The sequence below is a fragment of the Carya illinoinensis genome, chromosome 11, assembly GCF_018687715.1.
Source record: "Carya illinoinensis cultivar Pawnee chromosome 11, C.illinoinensisPawnee_v1, whole genome shotgun sequence".
Classification (NCBI taxonomy): Eukaryota; Viridiplantae; Streptophyta; class Magnoliopsida; order Fagales; family Juglandaceae; genus Carya; species Carya illinoinensis.
This window is the reverse complement of record NC_056762.1, coordinates 799,170-817,778: the sequence shown is the minus strand read 5'-3', so window position 1 is coordinate 817,778 and position 18,609 is coordinate 799,170. Positions and strand designations below refer to the sequence as shown.

At 33.8% G+C, this 18,609-nt stretch overlaps 2 protein-coding genes across 3 annotated transcripts; both read left to right on the top strand.

The window, feature by feature from the left end:
- The first annotated feature begins 589 nt into the window (after positions 1 to 589).
- Positions 590 to 2,480, top strand: LOC122280646 (omega-hydroxypalmitate O-feruloyl transferase-like). The gene is made up of 2 exons (XM_043091625.1): positions 590 to 1,148; positions 1,427 to 2,480. The coding sequence occupies exons 1-2, from the start codon at positions 630 to 632 to the stop codon at positions 2,285 to 2,287; spliced, it is 1,380 nt and encodes a 459-aa protein (XP_042947559.1). The 5' UTR covers positions 590 to 629; the 3' UTR covers positions 2,288 to 2,480.
- A 12,674-nt stretch (positions 2,481 to 15,154) lies between these two features.
- LOC122282939 (omega-hydroxypalmitate O-feruloyl transferase-like) lies at positions 15,155 to 18,000 on the top strand. Of its 2 annotated transcripts, XM_043095029.1 has the most exons (3): positions 15,155 to 15,837; positions 16,507 to 17,369; positions 17,635 to 18,000. In XM_043095029.1, exons 1-2 carry the CDS (start codon positions 15,397 to 15,399, stop codon positions 17,365 to 17,367), a joined length of 1,302 nt encoding a protein of 433 aa, XP_042950963.1. In that variant the 5' UTR covers positions 15,155 to 15,396; the 3' UTR covers positions 17,368 to 17,369; positions 17,635 to 18,000. The 2 variants fall into 2 exon arrangements, with proteins under 2 accessions (XP_042950963.1, XP_042950962.1); XM_043095028.1 differs by lacking the exon at positions 17,635 to 18,000 and having other exon boundaries at positions 15,157 to 15,837; positions 16,507 to 17,568.
- Positions 18,001 to 18,609: the final 609 nt, after the last annotated feature.

Here is an 18,609-nt window from a genome sequence, read left to right as displayed (position 1 = left end):
GTTGAATGTTAATAATAATTATATTCTAAATGTTAAATGTTAATTATATTCTAATTAATTAAATTTATTTGTTTAGAATGAGAAATTAATATTTTAATATTTGATGAATGAATAGTAATTTTTTATCTTTAACTAACTACTATAATAAAAATTTAAATTATTTTAGAATTATCGAAGAAGAATTTTTAAGTCAAATTAAATAAAATTTGGTTAAGCAATGAGCTCTTCGAGGGTTTGAAAGAGAGAGAGCGATTGAGAAAGAGTTGCTTACAGGATTTCATCGGAAGGAGTGCCCGGTTGCGTAGGAGTTTTGAGCCCCGTTGCAAGTAGAAATTCTCTTTATTTATTCTGTGATCGACGTAAGCCGACAAAGATTTTTTTCATATTGTATGTATTATGCAAGGCCAATTATTCTCTATTATTTAACAATATTTCATTATAAATAGTTTTTTGATTTCCGGAGATTTTATTTATTTATTTATTTATTCTACCACTAATTAGTACATGTTGACCACGTCGAGATCTGTAAATGATTTTTCTTTTTCCCATTACAGCTATTACTACCATTCTTTCTCATTTCTCTATAAATCATCATCATTTGAAGATTTCTTCATTTTCTTACGTTGCTCATGCCCTTACACCACATTATGCAGGGAACGAAACTGCGATTTCAAGAAGAAATAGCTGCATTAACAACGTGCTTTCTGATGGAGAATGTTAGCAATAACACATCTCCACTTAGTGTAAAGCAAAAAGCACCCATTATGGTGCCTCCTGCAGAAGAAACAGAGAAGGGTCTGTACTTCCTATCAAACTTTGACCAGACTTCATATGTAGTTCGTACTGTTTACTGCTTTAAATCGGAAGATAAAGGCAACGAGGACGCCGTGAAAGTGATCAAGGATGCTTTGTCAAAGGTTCTTGTCCATTACTACCCACTTGCAGGGAGGTTAAGCGTCAACACAGAAGGAAGGCTGATGGTGGACTGCACAGGCGAGGGTGCTGTTTTTGTGGAGGCCAACGCAGACGGTACGGTAGAGGAGATAGGAGACATCACGAAGCCTGATCCGGTCACCCTTGGAAAGCTTGTTTATGACAATATTCCTGCCGCAAAGGAAATACTTGAGATACATCCTATGCTGGCTCAGGTTTGGAGATCCTTTGGTTGTTTTTTTTCTAATGATCTCTTATATATTATATATGTATATATATTTCTCATTGAAAGAGGTTCCACCTCTAGGTGAAATTGAAGATCATATAAAAATGATTGATATGATCTCTTTATTTCCCTTGTCAAACAGATCTAGAACGATCGAGCTTAAAAAAAAAATTATCGGGCTAGTTGAAGGGAAATGGTCTTAAATTATATGAGTGATTTTTCTAAACATCCCTTTTTAAAAGTTGTATTGTGAACTTAATGTTCTAGGTGACTAAGTTCAAATGTGGAGGTTTTGTTCTTGGCATATGCTTGAACCATTGTATGTTTGATGGAATTGGTGCCGGGGAATTTATGAACTCATGGACTGAAACTGCAAGAGGTTTATCCCTCAAAATCCCTCCATTTCTTGATAGAAGTATGCTCAAAGCCAGAAACCCACCTAAGGTAGAATCTCAACTACATGACAATATTGCTGAGATCGAAGATATATCAGAGAGCGACAAACTCTATCAAGAAGAAATGCTGTATGGTTCCTTTTGTTTTGATCTTGAGAGGCTTCAACAACTCAAGAAAAATGCCATGGAAGATGGCGTTCTGAAAAAGTGCACAACGTTTGAAGTCCTCTCAGCTTTCATCTGGAGAGCTCGAGTCCAGGCATTAGGGATGCAGCCGGATCAACTGACAAAACTTCTGGTTGCAGTTGATGGGCGGTCTAGATTTGAGCCACCATTACCCAGGGGGTACTTCGGGAATGCTGTGGTTTTAGCAAATTCAATATGCAAGGCAAGTGAGCTTCTGAAGGACCCACTCTCATTTACAGTAGGGAGAGTTCAGAAGGCAATAAAAATGATCACAGACAGCCACATGAGATCAGAGATAGACTACTTTGAAGAAACAAGAGCCAAGCCTTCTCGAGCAGCATCCTTGCTGATCACAGACTGGTCAAAGCTAAACGTCAACGCGCTAGACTTTGGATGGGGAGAGCCTATTTTTCTTGGGCCGGGAAATTTGCCTGATAAGGAAGTAGCTTTTCTTCTATCTCACGGGAAAGGGAGTAGAAGCATAAGTGTTCTTTTGGGTTTGCCGGCTTCTGCCATGAAAATCTTTGAAGAACTCATGCAGATTTGAAGATATCTAGCTTCATGGACTTTCTTCATTTTTGAATCGTTTATGTTGCCTGAATTAATTCCTTCATGTATGGTGTTCTATGTTTGGTAGCCAACGATTTTTTTCTTCTATTGTTTTCTCAATAAGTTGTTTTCTTCACGTGGAATTTGAAGATCACTCTGTCAATGAGATTTTGTGCTAGGAATCTCGAAAATCCAAGGAGCACTCTTAAAACGTTTTTTTTTTTTTTTTTTTTAAACGTTTCGTAATATCGGAAATGCTAAAGCCACACGTGGAATCGGATTGGGATCTCGAGTGATTTTTTTATTATTATTTTATGATTAAAGAAGTTTTTTTTAATGATATGGTGAATTTTTAAAAAAAATAATATTTTAAAACATTAAAAAAGTAAAAAAAAAAAAATTAATTTGACTTGTTGGTACGTAGCTAGCTGTTAAAACCCCAGTACTTCAAGGCTGAGGCCGTAGCTCTTAAATAATTTTCACGTATGTCTAGATCTCCAATTTTCCAACCTTATATTATATGATATATTTCCAGCTCCAACAACATTAAATATTAAATAGCTTTAAGAATTAGTCAATGACAGAACAAACAAAACTCTAGACGCAGACCAAATAGAATTTAGACTATAAAAATACATTTTCTGGTATTACACTACAATACTACAATACCGTAGCACTTGCCGTTTCACATTAAAAAATTCTGTATATATTTATTTTTATATAATTTTTTAAGTATTTTATTAATATAATTAATTATATTAATTTCGTACTGAAAAATTCTTACGAGCTATCAGCAGAGGCAAGTGCACATGCTGAAATAGTCACAAAGTTGCATGTAATATCTGATAGTAATAAAAAGTAAGTGAAAAGTAATAATAAAGTAATAAATAATAATAAAAAATAGGTAAAAAATAATAAATAGTAATAAAAATAAGTAAAAAATAATAATAAAATAATAAATAGTAGTGAGAAGAGTTGAGAAGTGTTGAACATCTAAACACAACCTAAAGCGACTACTGTGATATGATTCTAGCAATCGGTCTAAAAAGATCCATCGGTGTTGACTTGTAGGTAGCATGCTTAATTGCTATTTAAGTTTTTTATTTATTTAATTTCCAGCTGGCTCCCTTATAGATATATATACACGTGTTGGGCGTTAAAGCATATTTTGAGATTATTGTGATTATTGAGATATGGTGTTTTGTTTTCATTTAGACACCATATCCGACATCCCGGACATTGCATAATGCATTTTGTAAACAGCCAACAATCATAAACGAGTTACTGTGTATCACGTTTTCCTTTAGTTGCAAAAATAATCGTATCATATGATATTTCTTTTTTAAAAGGGTGGCACGCCCATCTGGTGGGTAGGGAGTGTTTACACCAGCCAATCAAAGTATAACACATAGGTTTCTTCCCGTAATTTTATCTGCACCCTCACACAAGTGATAAAATTATTTTAAATTATTTTTTTATTCCCCACCCACGTGACCTGCTCCTCACTCTCTAAACTATCCGTCCGAACAGTCTCTCTGTCTCTCCACTTCAAGTTTTCCAAGATTTGTGGGCTTGCTGTCTCCTTTTCAAGATTTGTGGAGCTACGTGTTTGTGAAACTTTACAACAGGTAGGATTTTTTTTGTTAGTCTTTTATTTTTGTTTTATCTCATAAAATCCACAAATTATTTTATATCTTGTTTAATTATATAGATAAAAATAAGATAAAATATTTTAAATAATAATAAATAAAATATTATTATAATATAATTTTTTAATATTAATTTTGTATTGAGATTTGAAAAGGTTAAATTATTTATTATATTTTATATAGAAATTTAAAAATATTGTAATGATGAATTGAGATAAGATGAGATAAGATTTTTAATTTTGTATAACCAATTCGGACCTTAGAGTTTATGATTTTAATCAACTAAAATGTTCAACTTTTTTTTTTATTATCATCTCAAAGGTGAACTTGTAGGCATTTCTCTTTCTTTTCTTTTCTTTTTATAATTTTTTTATTATTTTACATATCTCAAGATCATATATATTAATTTATCTAACATTCTTTTTATATACCAATCATTTTTTATGATAATAAATGTGTTGGGCCCTTATGCATGTCTGATATATATATAAAGCAAACCAAGTGGTCTCATGACCTTTCCTTGTCATTCTTTATTTTTTTCCAACTTGTGTGGTGCACCACATATAGTAGCACTACCTATATATACATTGTGTGATTTTCTAACGAGTTTTACATTGAAATCTTCTTCTTCTTTTTTTATTCTAGAGTTTTGTATTGAGCTATATATATAACACTTAATTTGATTGTCTATTGAGCTATCATTGCCCTATAAATCATATCAGGTTGAGTGAATGATGAGTATATCAAGAGATCCTGTTGAGATTTTAGGCAGTTGTAATTCTAGTGCCGATAAAGTTAAGATGATTGAAGGTGATGGTGAGGTTAAACAAGACAAGAATATGCCCAAGGAAAGCCATATGATGTCATTTTCATATGTGGAGTCATATGTGGGTCTAGAGTTTGATGATATAGAGGATGCATATAGTTTCTATAAAGCCTTTTTCCAGACGAACTGGTTTTAGCATTCGAACAAATCATACTCGATTGTCAAACATAGACAGATCATTAATTGGTGTAGAGTATGTGTGTTCGAGAAAAAGACCCCGTAGTTATAATTTTAAACTTAAAGAGAAAGCAAGACCTGAGGTTGCAGAAACAAAATGTGGGTGTTAGGCAATGATGAAAATAAAGAAGGATGGAGATAAATGGGTTGTGTCCAAGTTTGTACTACAACATAATTATGAGTTGTTAACACCTAGGAGTACAAGTTTGCTTTGTGGGCATACACAGGTGACACCAGTACAAAAAAAAATTTGTTGACACACTAAATGAGTCGGGGATACCAACAAGAAAAATAATGTTCATGTTAAATAAGGAATCAGGTGGTGATTATAATATTGGTTGCATTGCTAAGGACATTCAGAATTATTTAGACAATAGTAGGAGGCAACTTCTAGGAGAGGGAGACGCACAAAAATTATATGAATACTTTTTGAAAAGTGAACATAGCAATCCAGGATTCGTATATTTGATCCAACTTAATGAAGATGGGTCGATGAGGAATTGCTTTTGGGAAGATGCTAGATCAAGAGCATCATATCAATATTTTGGAGACGTTGTTACATTTGATGCTACGTACTTGACAAATCACTACTATATGCCCTTTGTTCTATTCACTGGGATTAATCATCATCATCAATCTATGATGTTTGGATGTGCTTTACTGATAAATGAGATAGCCAAATCTTACACATAGTTATTGAAAACATGGCAATAAGCGATGCTTGGTCGTGCTCCCTTTACAATAATAATTGATGATGATAAGTCAATGGCTAAGACCATCACCGAAGTATTGCCCAATACAACTTACAAATTGTGCTTATGGCATCTCTTACAAAAAGTCCTTGAATATTTAGCTCATGTTTATAACAAATATCTAAAATTTCAACATGAATTTAACCATTTTATTCATGAGACATTCATTATTGAGGAGTTTGAGTTGGAGTAGACTGATTTGTTATTGAAGTACAAGTTGGAAGAAAATAGTTGGATGCAGAATATTTATTCCAGGAGATCAAAGTGGATACCTGCTTACTTGATAAGCACATTTTGCCCTATAATGTCCACAATTCAAAGAAGTGAGAATATAAACAAGTTTTTTAAAAACTATGTTTGGTCAAGTATGATGGTAAGTAAATTCGTCCATCAATATGCTAAACTTTGAACGTCTATTATCTTATTGAAAAAGAGAAAAATGTGAAGACAAAAACATTGAAGTCAATTATGAGAACTTCTTATAATATTGAAGAAGAAGCAGCCAAGATCTATACAAGAAAATCCTTTTTGATCTTTCAAGATGAGTTATTTAATAGCCAATGTTTCAAGGCACACAAAACATGTGAAGAAGATGGTTGAAAAATTTACTGGGTGGGCATTGTAGGGAAAGAAAAGCCGGCATATGAAGTAATACTTGGTAGGAGAACAACACTGTTTCTTGTACATGTTGTAAGTTTGAATTTATTGACTTCTTATACCGGCACAACCTACATGTTTTGGCAAAAAAAAAGTATTTTGGATAATGTGTTGCAGTCATATGTTTTGGAGAGGTGGACGATGAATGCAAAAAGTCGCGTCGTGGATAAGATATGCATTGATGAGGGGCCATTGGAGACAGTCCCATTGGCATTAGTGGTGGAGCATCGTTTGATGAGACGGTTTTACTTGGTTACAAAGATGGAGTCACTATCTATCAAGAAATATGAGCATGCTTCTAGGAGAATAGATAATATTCATCAAGAGCTTGAACTGATAAATGATGATGATTGTAACACAAAGGGACATATGGTCCAGAGCCAAATAGTCTCCAATTTCCCATTGCAAGATCCGCCACATATTGTTTCTAAAAGAAGGCCTACATCATTACGATAAAAAAATCCAAAAGAAAATGTATTAATAAAAAAGCGACGATGCAGCGTTTGTAAACAAGAAGGGCATGTAAGAAACAAATTCCCATCACATGGGTATTTTTTTTAACTTGGCTTCTTTTTTTTACTTGGCATGTAAGAAGGGCATTTGCTAGTTGGTTGATGAATTAGTCTTTTTCTTTTCTTTTTTTTTTTTGCAAGAATATGGGGAAACCAAGCTCCATTATATTCTCTCCAAACCCGGCCACAATGTCAACCACATTTGATATGTATGAATACTACGTTGATCTTATTTGTTTTATATTTAAACTTTTGATTTTGTCAGTTATTCTAATCTTTATTTTTTTTAGTTTGTAGGAATATGCAAGACCAAGCAATGTCACAAAATGAAGAATTTGGAGCATCGTGAAATTTTCATATGCCAGATGATCGTTAGACTCATTAAACATTTTCTATATTTTGGTTGTAAAAAAATTCTCAAACTAGATGACTATAAGCCAAGTGATGTGAGATGGATATGGTTGTGTGAGACTTATGGATGCTGCACTCTGTTTATGCCCTTTTCTTCTTACCGTTTGTGTTATAAATCATCTCTTCCTTTGTCTAATATAAGCAACAATTTTTTGGCAATTATTTCTTGTATAAAATAGGGACACGTTCCATGCATAATGACTGATTGTGATCTGCAATAGCATAAAATGTAATACTAGAACGAATTACATGAAATGTTTTACAGTAACATTAAACTATTTACATTATCATTCACTTAAAAAAATCTCAAACTAACTAATAACGCAATAAATAAAACTCAAGACGAGACGCAATCAACTTCTTTTTCCACAAAGATGCACAAGTGATTATCTATCATTGCTATCAAGTTCTTCCGGATTCAGCTACAACCTCATGTCCATATAATGGTTGTTGGATGGTAGACAAGCAGTTGATGAGGAAGATCTTTGAAGGAGTTTCAGTATTCTGCAAAAACTCATTATTAAAAGAAACTATTAATCACATAATTTTGATGTTCAAAAGAAAGAAAAATAAAAAAATAAAATAAAAAATAGCAACATTAATTCATAAAATAGAAAAGCAATGTTCCTTTGTTGCTAGAAAAACAATGTGGGATAATTCAGAAAATAGCATGCATGTTCATGTAAATCCATCAAAGAATCATGACTGGAAAAGAGTTCAGAACCACATTAGAACTGGCAAAGAAATACTTGAAAATGAATATTCTACATACACAAGAAGAGGTTACAACAATCCACAAATTCAACCCAAACAGATAAATCATGTTTTCAATTATTAGACAAGTTTTTTTAAAGATCGAGCATCTTAGGTTAACCATATCCAATCTCAAAAAATGAGCTTATCTAAAGAAAGCAAGTAAAGAAATTGCTCATTGCTATGTTAGTATCATGTTAACACAATCGCACAGGTAGGCTCTTCAAATCTAGCTTACAAGGCTCAACATGCCAACCTGAACCACTTGCTTGATTAAAAGATCCATATAGGTAACATGTTTGCAGGAATATACTATTCGACAATGACATGAACCCATATATTTAAAATGATCTTAACATAAAATCAAATTTTATGCAAACATCAAGTACACTGAAATACTTCTGCAAACTCTATTACAATGTCATGCAAATTGCTAAGCATATGCTATTTACCAGAAGATATCAAGCAAAACAACCTGAATGATAGGATCAAGTAAAGCAAATGTATTTTACTCAAATAAAACAACATTTTTCCCCTTCTTTTGTACTCAAATAAAACAGGAAAATAGCTCAATAATATATTTTAGAATGAAGAAACCAATCTCGCATGTTGCTTGATGTCTAAAAATCCTCTTAGAGTTCTGTAGCGAGTTGAGAGCATACTTCAGAAAATGCTAAAGCCCGTGAGATTTTACCACAGTTCCTATAAGAAATCAAGTCTAACATCCATTTACTAGAGCAAACTCTAAAATTCAATCCCTATCAAAACTAGTTAGGAAATCAAGTCTAACATCCAGTTTTACGCTTAAGTCTGCTATTAGTACTTTGTTGGGCTCAAAAATGGATTTCAAGATAACAGGGTGACGAATATATGACTAAATTTAAGCACCAATATTCAATGCTTTCAAATTTGAAGAGATAACCAAACAATCTCCATGTGAAGTGTGTTTATGTGGGTTTATGCTATTCAAAAACTAATTACAGCAGAGAATAGAGATGGAAGCTAGACAAAAAGAAAACATTTTATAGCTCATTTTTTCACCCCTTTGGGAGAACAAGTATGAAATGAGCTTTAGATCCAATAAACTCACCATAAGAAGAAGAAAACCTGAAATGTGAATTGGAGGGGAAAAGAAGTTGAGTCGGAAAACCCCACTTGAGATTTAGCCTGAAACCAAAACCCATTAATTCTAGGAACAAAAATGGCAGAGATGCGTCGGTAGTGTCACAAAAGAAAGAGAGAACCCTAGAATCGCATTAAATGCAAAAATAAACCCATAAATCAAACCTTAAATCCCAACAGAAACTGGCATGTGAAATACATAAATTGAGAACTTACCCACCCAATGAGAAGACTGCGTGAGAGGAAGGGGTGGTGAAATCAATGCCGCGAGAGGGAGGGAGTGGTGTTTGTTGGCTGACTTTCGAAATGAAGGGGAAAGAGAACTCTTTAGAAAGGGTTGCAAATGGAATGAAAGAAAAATGATTCTAAAGAGTTGAATGTATGTGTTTAAAGGCTGCATATCCTACGTGGCAAATAGTTATTGGTTGGTGTGAAAATAAGTTTTATATCCGATCAGCTTTGAGTTTTTCCCTTTTTAAAATACTGCATCGCATCCATGAGGATCTATCCCATTTTTTTTATTTAATTGTTAAGAAATTATTTTTAAATAAATTTATAAATTTTTACTTTTTTAAAAATATTTAACTAATTCACAACTTTTAAAATTTAAACACATCAAATGAAAGAAAAAATAATATAGAAATTTCAAAAATTACTATATTATTAAGTAGTGACTTGTAGTTAAGTTGTCTATTATTTTTAAAAATAAAAGTTGAAAATCATCTTTTTTAAGATTTAAAACACGTCCAATTTTTTTTTTATACATTTTGTGGAAGTAAACTAACTTATTAGCTTACTAAGAGCATCTACATTGGGATGATCAAATTTTTTTCCTAAATTTTAGTCAAAATCATCTTTTTCCTATTTTAACTATTTATTTTTTCAAAACATCATACATCTCACTCTCTATCTTTTCTCTATTCTATTAAAATAATATATTTTTATTATTTTTTCTCTCACTTCCCTTACAATATTCTTAACTATTCACTCTTTTATCTTTTTCCTTATTTTTTGAACTATTAATCTCTAGTGAATATTTAAAAATAAATAAATTATTTTTTTACAGATATGATAGTAATTTCAAGAGGATTATGTTTTTAAGAATAATTTTTTTTTGTCAAAATTCACCTTTTCCAATGGTAATATTTTGTAATGGTTAAATTCTTGATAGTAATACTTTTTGTCCTTCTTTTAATGGTAATATTTTGTGTCATTTTCCTACTGATCATATTCTCAAATGATAATATTTTGATGTATAAATAAGAGCACTTACTCTTTCATTGAAATCCAAAACAACGATTTCATTTGAAATCACAGTCAAAATTTTCATTCCAGTCTCATTTTTCACTTTTATTTTTAAAATGGTGGGTTCTTTCTTTCGCAAATTGCTTCCTCACTTAGATTCTGAAGATGAGTTGGAGACAATTCAACGAAGATGGAGGATAAAAAAATACTCATGGTAGTACTCATCAATGTCGTAAATATATTAAGCGTAATCGTAAACAAGGGTATGAACAACTATTTCATGAGTATTTTACAAAATTACCAATATATCCCTATAATATATTTCGAAGGAGATTTCGTATTGGCCGTTCTCTTTTTCTTTGTATTCAGCATGTGGTAAAAGCTTACAAGCCATACTTTATCAAAAGAATAAACAATGCTAGAAGAACTCTGTCTATCTAATAAATGTTGCATTAAGAATGTTTGTGTGTAAATATCGATTTCAAGGATGAATACATATTGGATTGAAGAAAACACTACAATGGAGAGTTTGAAAAAATTTGTGTAAGCGGTTGCAAATATTTTTTCTAATGAAGATTTGAGGTTTCCAAATACCAATAATATTTCTTGATTTCTCATTGTTGGTGAATAAAATAGATTTCCAGATATGCTAGAAAGTATTGATTGCTTGTATTAGAAGTAGAAAAATTATCCATCTGGGTGGAAATGTATGTATTCCGGTTACAATCATGAACCAACTATTATATTAGAATAGATAGTATCATATCATCTTTGAATATGGCATGTCTTTCCATGTTACTCAGTTCTCATAATGATATCAACGTACTAGAGAGATCTTTTATTTTTACTAAACTTGCGCAAGGGTGTGCTCCTCCAATCAATTACTCAATTGCCAATGAAATTTATCCAAAGTGGTCAACATTTATGAAGGCGGTCTCATTTCCACAAGAAAACAAGAAAAAATATTATGCGATAGTATTGGAATCAACAAGAAAGGACATAGAGTGTGCATTTAGGGTCCTTTAAAAAGGCTTTACAATTGTTCGTGGACCAACTCGATTATCCCAAATCAATTATCTAAAAATATAATGAAAGCATATGTAATTCTATATAACATGCATATCGAAGACGAGCCAGATGATAATGAGGCGAGTACAAACAAGTTGATGATAATCCTCCTGAACCGTTGTGCAATCCTACAGCTAAACTTATGGAATTCATTCAACATCATCAACAAATTAGAAACACTTCAGCTCATCATCAGCTCCAATCGGACCTAATTGAGCATCAATGAAAATTATATTCCCATATTTAGAAAATCAACCAGCAAGTTTAGTATTTGTTGTCAGTTTGGACTCAAGATTCCTACATACAATTTCAATTCTCTAATAAAAGTTATCAAAACAAGATTTGAGCTAATATTTTCAAATGAATATCTGTAATATATGTTTAGCATATTTCCATCCAAAAACAAATTTATCGTGTTTTCATCAAACCAAACATCATCCAAAGTCACAGACATTGGCCCTAAATCTAACCCTTATGAAATAAAAAAGCTAAAAAGATTCAAATTAACCAATACTTGGTATTAGTGAAAATTGTTAAGATGATTAATTCAATTACACAAAGTAATCACAAAATAACTGTCATTGTTCATTTGCATTACGTTTTTCCATAATTGCCATTTGACGTGACTGGAAATATGTACATTGTATTTCAAGTAAGGCAGTGACATCCATCAATGTGAGACACTCCTCCCTTTCTAACTGCTCCTTTTCTGCTTTTTCCTCTACTTTAAACTGGGAAAATTAAGTTTGTCCTCTTCCAACCTTAATCTCTTGTTCTCCTGTCATGTTTTATGCTCCTCCCTTTCTCGATCATAATGCATTTTCTCCTCCTTAAGATAGAAAAAATATGTCTCTTGAGCGTGTGACTGCTCAAGAAGAGTAGATTTCATCTTGAAGAGCTCGACAATGTCCTCAACTAACCCAGTTGAGGCCTTCCATTTTGCTTTCTTCGCTTTCTTTTCCATTGGCCTCTCCAATTCAACAACATTATTGTTAAGAACATGCTCCTTTTTGGCATCATTTATTGAATCTAGAGCAAAAAATGTACGAGTTGAGGTCAGCAACATCATGAAAATTGGTCCTTTAACAAGTGTTGACAATGCGCGAATAGAAATTGGCTTTTCTCCAGCGATTGGTATATAAGCTTCGCTTTCTCAAGCTTGCAAAGTACAAACAAACATAAAATAATTAGTTTGTATTTATTCAAAAATTTAATAAAACAATATGTACAAGTTCTTTGAAGTAGTGAATGGATATACCTTATCTTACTCGATCATGCCAATTTGATTTAACCCTTCGACTTGGGCTAGTTTTGCATAAAATTTATTAGTTCTTTTTTTAGTCATCGACCATCGATGATTAAGGACCCAATGGTCCTATTCATTGTATTTTTCTTATACTAATTTAAGTATTAAAAAAAATCTATCAAAGTTGGGCGTGTTTTTTATCGGTCATTTGATTGCATTGCATCTAGGCTAGTATTTAACCACGCCAAGACAAGTAGTTTTTCTTCCTCTTGGGTGAAGTCAACACCCTTTCATGATTTTTTTTTTTTTTTTTTTTTTGTGTGGTAAGAACCTTTACTTGGGGTGGGGGTGGAGAGTCTTCCACCAACACTGGACTATGTTGAGTTTGACTTAATAAATTGTGGTTAGTGTTAGGGTTTTGACTGAGGTTCGATAAAAACATATCTCCATGCTCTTGTGAGCCCATATCTATAAAATCATAGACAATGAAGGAATTTAGATATGTTAGAAACTCAAAATAAATTGTGACAATATTTTACAAAATGGCTCGGAAAAGAATGGTGATATAGATGAAGTAGCAATGTCCTCAATGGCTACAACAATCGGTTGCCTATATTCATTATCTTCACACCAAAATTAGCTATCTAAATTATCTTGCCATGGAATTTGTGTCCATTTTTCCTTGTCCTCATTCAACTTTTCCATCATTAAAGATAAAGGGAAAACAAAACCAAAGTCCAAAACAAGTTTTAAGGCATATAGCAATGTAGAAAACATGTTCGGACACATGATTTTGAAACTGCTAACACTTGTAAGTAGGGCTGCCACATCAACCAACTTTGTGCCAAGCCCTTTTGTACGCCGATTCAATTAAGCCAAGAAAGCATAAACCAACGTCCAAATAAAGTTATAAATCAATACCATAGGAGCTCATAATAGTGCAATTTTAAGCATAGCAAAGGGCACAAGATCAAATGGCTGCAAATCCTAGTGGCCTTTATGAAAACTTTACAGTAAAGATGGTCATCCGGGTTACCCTACCATACCGATCAATGAGCATTCACTATAACTGATGATATTACACTTGCACACCTAACAATCATACCATCATCTCAGCCCTACACTTACATATACAATTCCAGCGACAAATGTAATTGAATGTCAAACACAAAATATGTACATTACATAAAGGACCAATCATAGCTCTAATCAAATGTCATACAAGCACCACAAATAATGGTAATCACAACACCGATCATAGCCACAAATAATGGTAATCACAATACCGAGAGCTTGTTGCTTGGAAATCAAATACAATGGAAAGGGAATGAACAATGGTGATGCATAATAGAAAGGGGATGCACAGTGGTGATGCACAAATGGTAATCATAACCATAATTTGTGATTACAGCCCCAATCACAACCATAGATGGTAACCACAGCCTCAGTCTGTACAATGGTAATGACAGCCACAAATAATGGTAATCATGGCCAAAATCACAACCAACAACCAAGAGCTTATTGCTTGGAAATAAAATACAATGGAAAGGGGATTTACAATGGTGATGCACAAATATCTATGATTAAAGCCCCAATCACAACCATAAATAATAATAATCATAGCCAAAATCACAACCTATAGACTGAGAGCTTGTTGCTTAGAAATCAAAGAAAGTGGAAAGGGGACGCACAGTTGTGACCCAAAGACAATCAAATCAAAGACCCTATGATAATCAATAGCCAATATCATTGCTATAATATCGAATGGTAAACAAGCCTAATAGCAATAATGTATAATATGATCAGAGGGACTGCTAGATGTGGACACAAAGGAGAGAGATCTAGAGCATTCCCATGAGTGAGTGAGAGAGAGATAGAGAGAGTGTGCGTGTGCATGTTAAAGGTGGAGACACTTATTGGAGAAGATGATTAGAGGGGCTGCCGGATGGACACAATAGCAAGTAGGGCACAAGAGAGAAGCTGCACAAGAGTTTAGGAACCGAAATGAGGCAAGGAGATCCACGGTGGCTTCCAAGTATGGGGTCCACTGTACCATCCCCGAACCAAAACCTATTTTTGGGGGAGATGGATGGAGGGTACATTTAGAGCATTTTTTAAATATAAATCTTAAAATTTAGAGAAAATAAAAAAGGATAGAGAGTCGGTTGTGAGTGCTCTAACACTTTAATCTTATTTAAAATTCAATAATTTTATGAATCAATCGATTATAAAATTAAATAGGGGTTAGTTGTGAAACTTAAATATGAAATTTATGTAAATTAGTGATCTAATAAATTGTGTTATTTGATATAGGAGTAATAAATATAGTTGTTATATGATGATAGGTTATGAAGTAGACTGACGGATAAGGTAACGTGCACATGGATTGACCAGCAGCTGTATAGATGCATCTCTCTCTCTCTCTCTTTCTCTCTCTCTAGAGTTTCGACTGTGAAAGTTGATTTTCTTTTTTTGACACGATTGGAGGAGGACCTTTAAAGCAGAGTACTTCCATCAAGAGGGGAAATAAAGAAGGTTCATCCCGACTCTTTAGCTGGATTTTCTGTCCTTTCTCAACAATTATTATTCATCATTGTTCTCCATTCCCCTGATCAGTTCGTAAATACCAATATATATTAAATCAAACTGCCATTTCGCAAAGATTTACTTGGGTTAGCGTGATTTTTCGATGGAGAACGTTAGCAATGGCTCCACTCAATTTAGTGTAAAGAAAGAAGAACCAACTCTGGTTCTTCCTGCAGCAGAAACAGAGAAGGGTCTGTACTTCCTCTCAAACCTTGAGCAGGTTTCATTTATGGTTCGTACTGTTTACTGCTGCAAATCGGATGCTAAAGGCAACAAAGATGCTGCGAAAGTCATCAAGGAAGCCTTGTCAAAGGTTCTTGTCCATTACTACCCACTCGCAGGAAGGCTAACGAAGAGCTCAGAAGGAAGGCTGATGGTGGATTGCACCGGTGAGGGCGCTATTTTTGTTGAGGCCGAAGCAGACGGCACAATAGAGGAGATAGGAGACATATCAAAGCCTGATCCGGTCACCATTGGTAAGCTGGTTCATGACATTCCTGGCGTAACGAACGTACTTGACGCAAAACTTACTCTGGTGGCTCAGGTTTGGATCTTCGATCGAGATCGTATATATGCATGTCTCGTTATTTGTATTTTGTAGAATATTTCTCAATTCTCATCAAAGAAGCTGCTATCCTCTGTATTCAAACTTCAAGATCTTGCTACATGACTGATATCTAGTCTGGCATTCACTTCTAATTGTTCTAAATACTTCAAGTAGTCTAACAGAATTAGAATGAGCTGAACAATACCCAAAATAAATTCCACGGAGTTTGGGCTAGTTGAAGGGAAATTAAAGGGCTTGAATTATGCAGAATCGAGTTCCATCTTCCTTATCTTGATTGATTGGATTATTTGAATTGGAGATGGATGATGATGGTCGACAATTAATAAGTTCCCTTATCAACCGAAATACCAAAGTATTAATTTGAATTTACGTAGCTATATAGACACATCTGGCAACTGCTTCGCTTGAGTTGAATGGATCAGATTATATAGCATCTTTCTTTTCCATATGACAGCATAATGCAGAATTAACACATTTGCTATATGTAGTAGGCTAATATAAATTCATTCAATTAAAAGAGATTAATGGGAATTTGGCAGAACTCTTGACTTTGCTTTTTCGCTTTTGCTCTCTGTTTTCGTCTTTGTAAAGTTGAAACAAACATCTCTTTTTAATTAAGAGCTTTACTGCTAATTTAATCCCCAGGTGACGAAGTTCAAATGTGGAGGTTTTGTTCTTGGTCTATGTCTGAACCATAGTATACTTGATGGAATTGCCGCCATAGATTTTATGAACTCATGGAGTGAAACTGCAAGAGGTTTGCCCCTTGAAGTCCCTCCTTTTCTTGATAGAAGCATACTCAAAGCCCGAAACCCACCTAAGATAGAGTTTCAGCACAACGAATTTGTTGATATTGAAGAGGTATCAGAGACCAACAAAGTTTACGAAGAAGAAATTATACATGGTTCCTTCTGTTTTGACCCCGAGAAGCTTGGACAGCTCAAGAAAAAGGCCATGGAAGATGGGGTTCTAGACAAGTGCACATCATTTGAAGCCCTCTCAGCTTTCGTCTGGAGAGCTCGAACTCAGGCATTAAGGATGCCGTCCAACCAACAGACGAAGCTTCTCCTTGTTGTTGATGGGCGGTCTAGGTTTGAGCCACCAATACCAAAGGGGTACTTTGGCAATGCAGTTGTATTAACAAATTCAATATGCAGTGCGTCCGAACTAGTGAAGAGTCCATTGTCATCTGCAGTTGGTCTGGTTCGCAAAGCAATTAACATGGTTACAAACAGTTATATGAGATCAGCCATAGACTACGTGGAAACAACAAGAGCTAGGCCTTCTCATGCAGCAACCTTAGTGGTGACATCTTGGTCTAGGCTACCTTTCCACACGGCAGACTTTGGATGGGGAGAGCCAGTGTTTTCCGGGCCAGGGGATTTGCCTCGTAAGGAAACAGTTTTTTATCTAGCGCATGGGAAAGATAGAAAAGGCATCAACGTGCTTTTGTGTTTGCCGGCTTCTGCCATGAAAGTCTTTGAACAACTCATGATGGAGATTTGAAGGTAAGGCTAACCATTTTCTTGGATTATCTGATTTCGGTCACACCCTTTATTTGTTATAGCTTTGTGCAATTTATTGTAAGAAGGGGAGGTGGGGGTTAAGTATTTGGGCCGAAGTTCGCTTCATGCCACTGCCGGCCCACTAGAAAACCATGAAGCCCGGTTTAATTTAATAAATCTGTTTGGTTGTGCCTTTAAATTATGATGATGGTTTTTAATTTAAGGTGATGGTGTAGATTTTTTTAAATCCTTACCTATTTATTTGTAGGGGACATTGATTAAGGTCACGTAGCTAGTAGTACTCTACTCATGTACGTCGTGGAAGAGATCATTGAAGTGAACCAAAGCCATAGATATCATGCATAGATGATCAATACAAGTACCTTTGAACCTTCATATCTGTTTAAAAAGCACAAAACAGAAGATCTCTAAGTTGTTATAGCCATATTTAATTCTATAATCATGCCAATGTGCATTTCAAAGACCATGACCATAATTTCTGAAGTCTCATTTTTAATCTCATTTGCACTATTAGGATTTCCATTTTCTTTCTTGTATTTCTTCTTGTATGATCTGCATCCATGCTTAAAGTGTCCATTCTTTATGCTATTATAAAAGTTTTTATTTCCTTGTACTTGTCACCATTGTTGGCAAGATCATTATATATATTCTCTCTTATTTCCACCAAAATTATTTTGAAACTTATTTTTATCATCAACAAAGTTTATTTTAGAGCCATTTTAAGAAAATAATTTCTTATCACGAATTCAAGTTTCCTCTTCAATTCGTAAATATTTTTTTAAATTTGCTCTGTAATGAAATCTTATGTTGTGTACATAAGTTTCTTTTTATAATCATTCCAACTTAGAGGAAGTTTGGCAATAATAGCCCTATTTTGCACACGTTCAAAACTTCAACATTAAGATCTCGAAATTTATTTAGTAAAACTTGCAATTCAAGGACTTGATCAATTAAAGAAATATTATCATTTATTGTAAATTCAAAATATTTTATAAGAATTTATCTATACTGTGTTTTCGATTCTATACTTGAGTTCTAATGCCTCCCAAATTTCTCTTAATGACATGATTGATGTACACAAGTCATAGAAACGATAAAAAAAAAAAATGTATTTGGAATGTGTCCCTTACATACCAATTCATCTTCTTTGCATTTCTTCATGAGTTCCGCCTTGAGTTTGTCATTGTCATTGCGTTCAGGTTTTGGAAGTATTGGCAAGTTG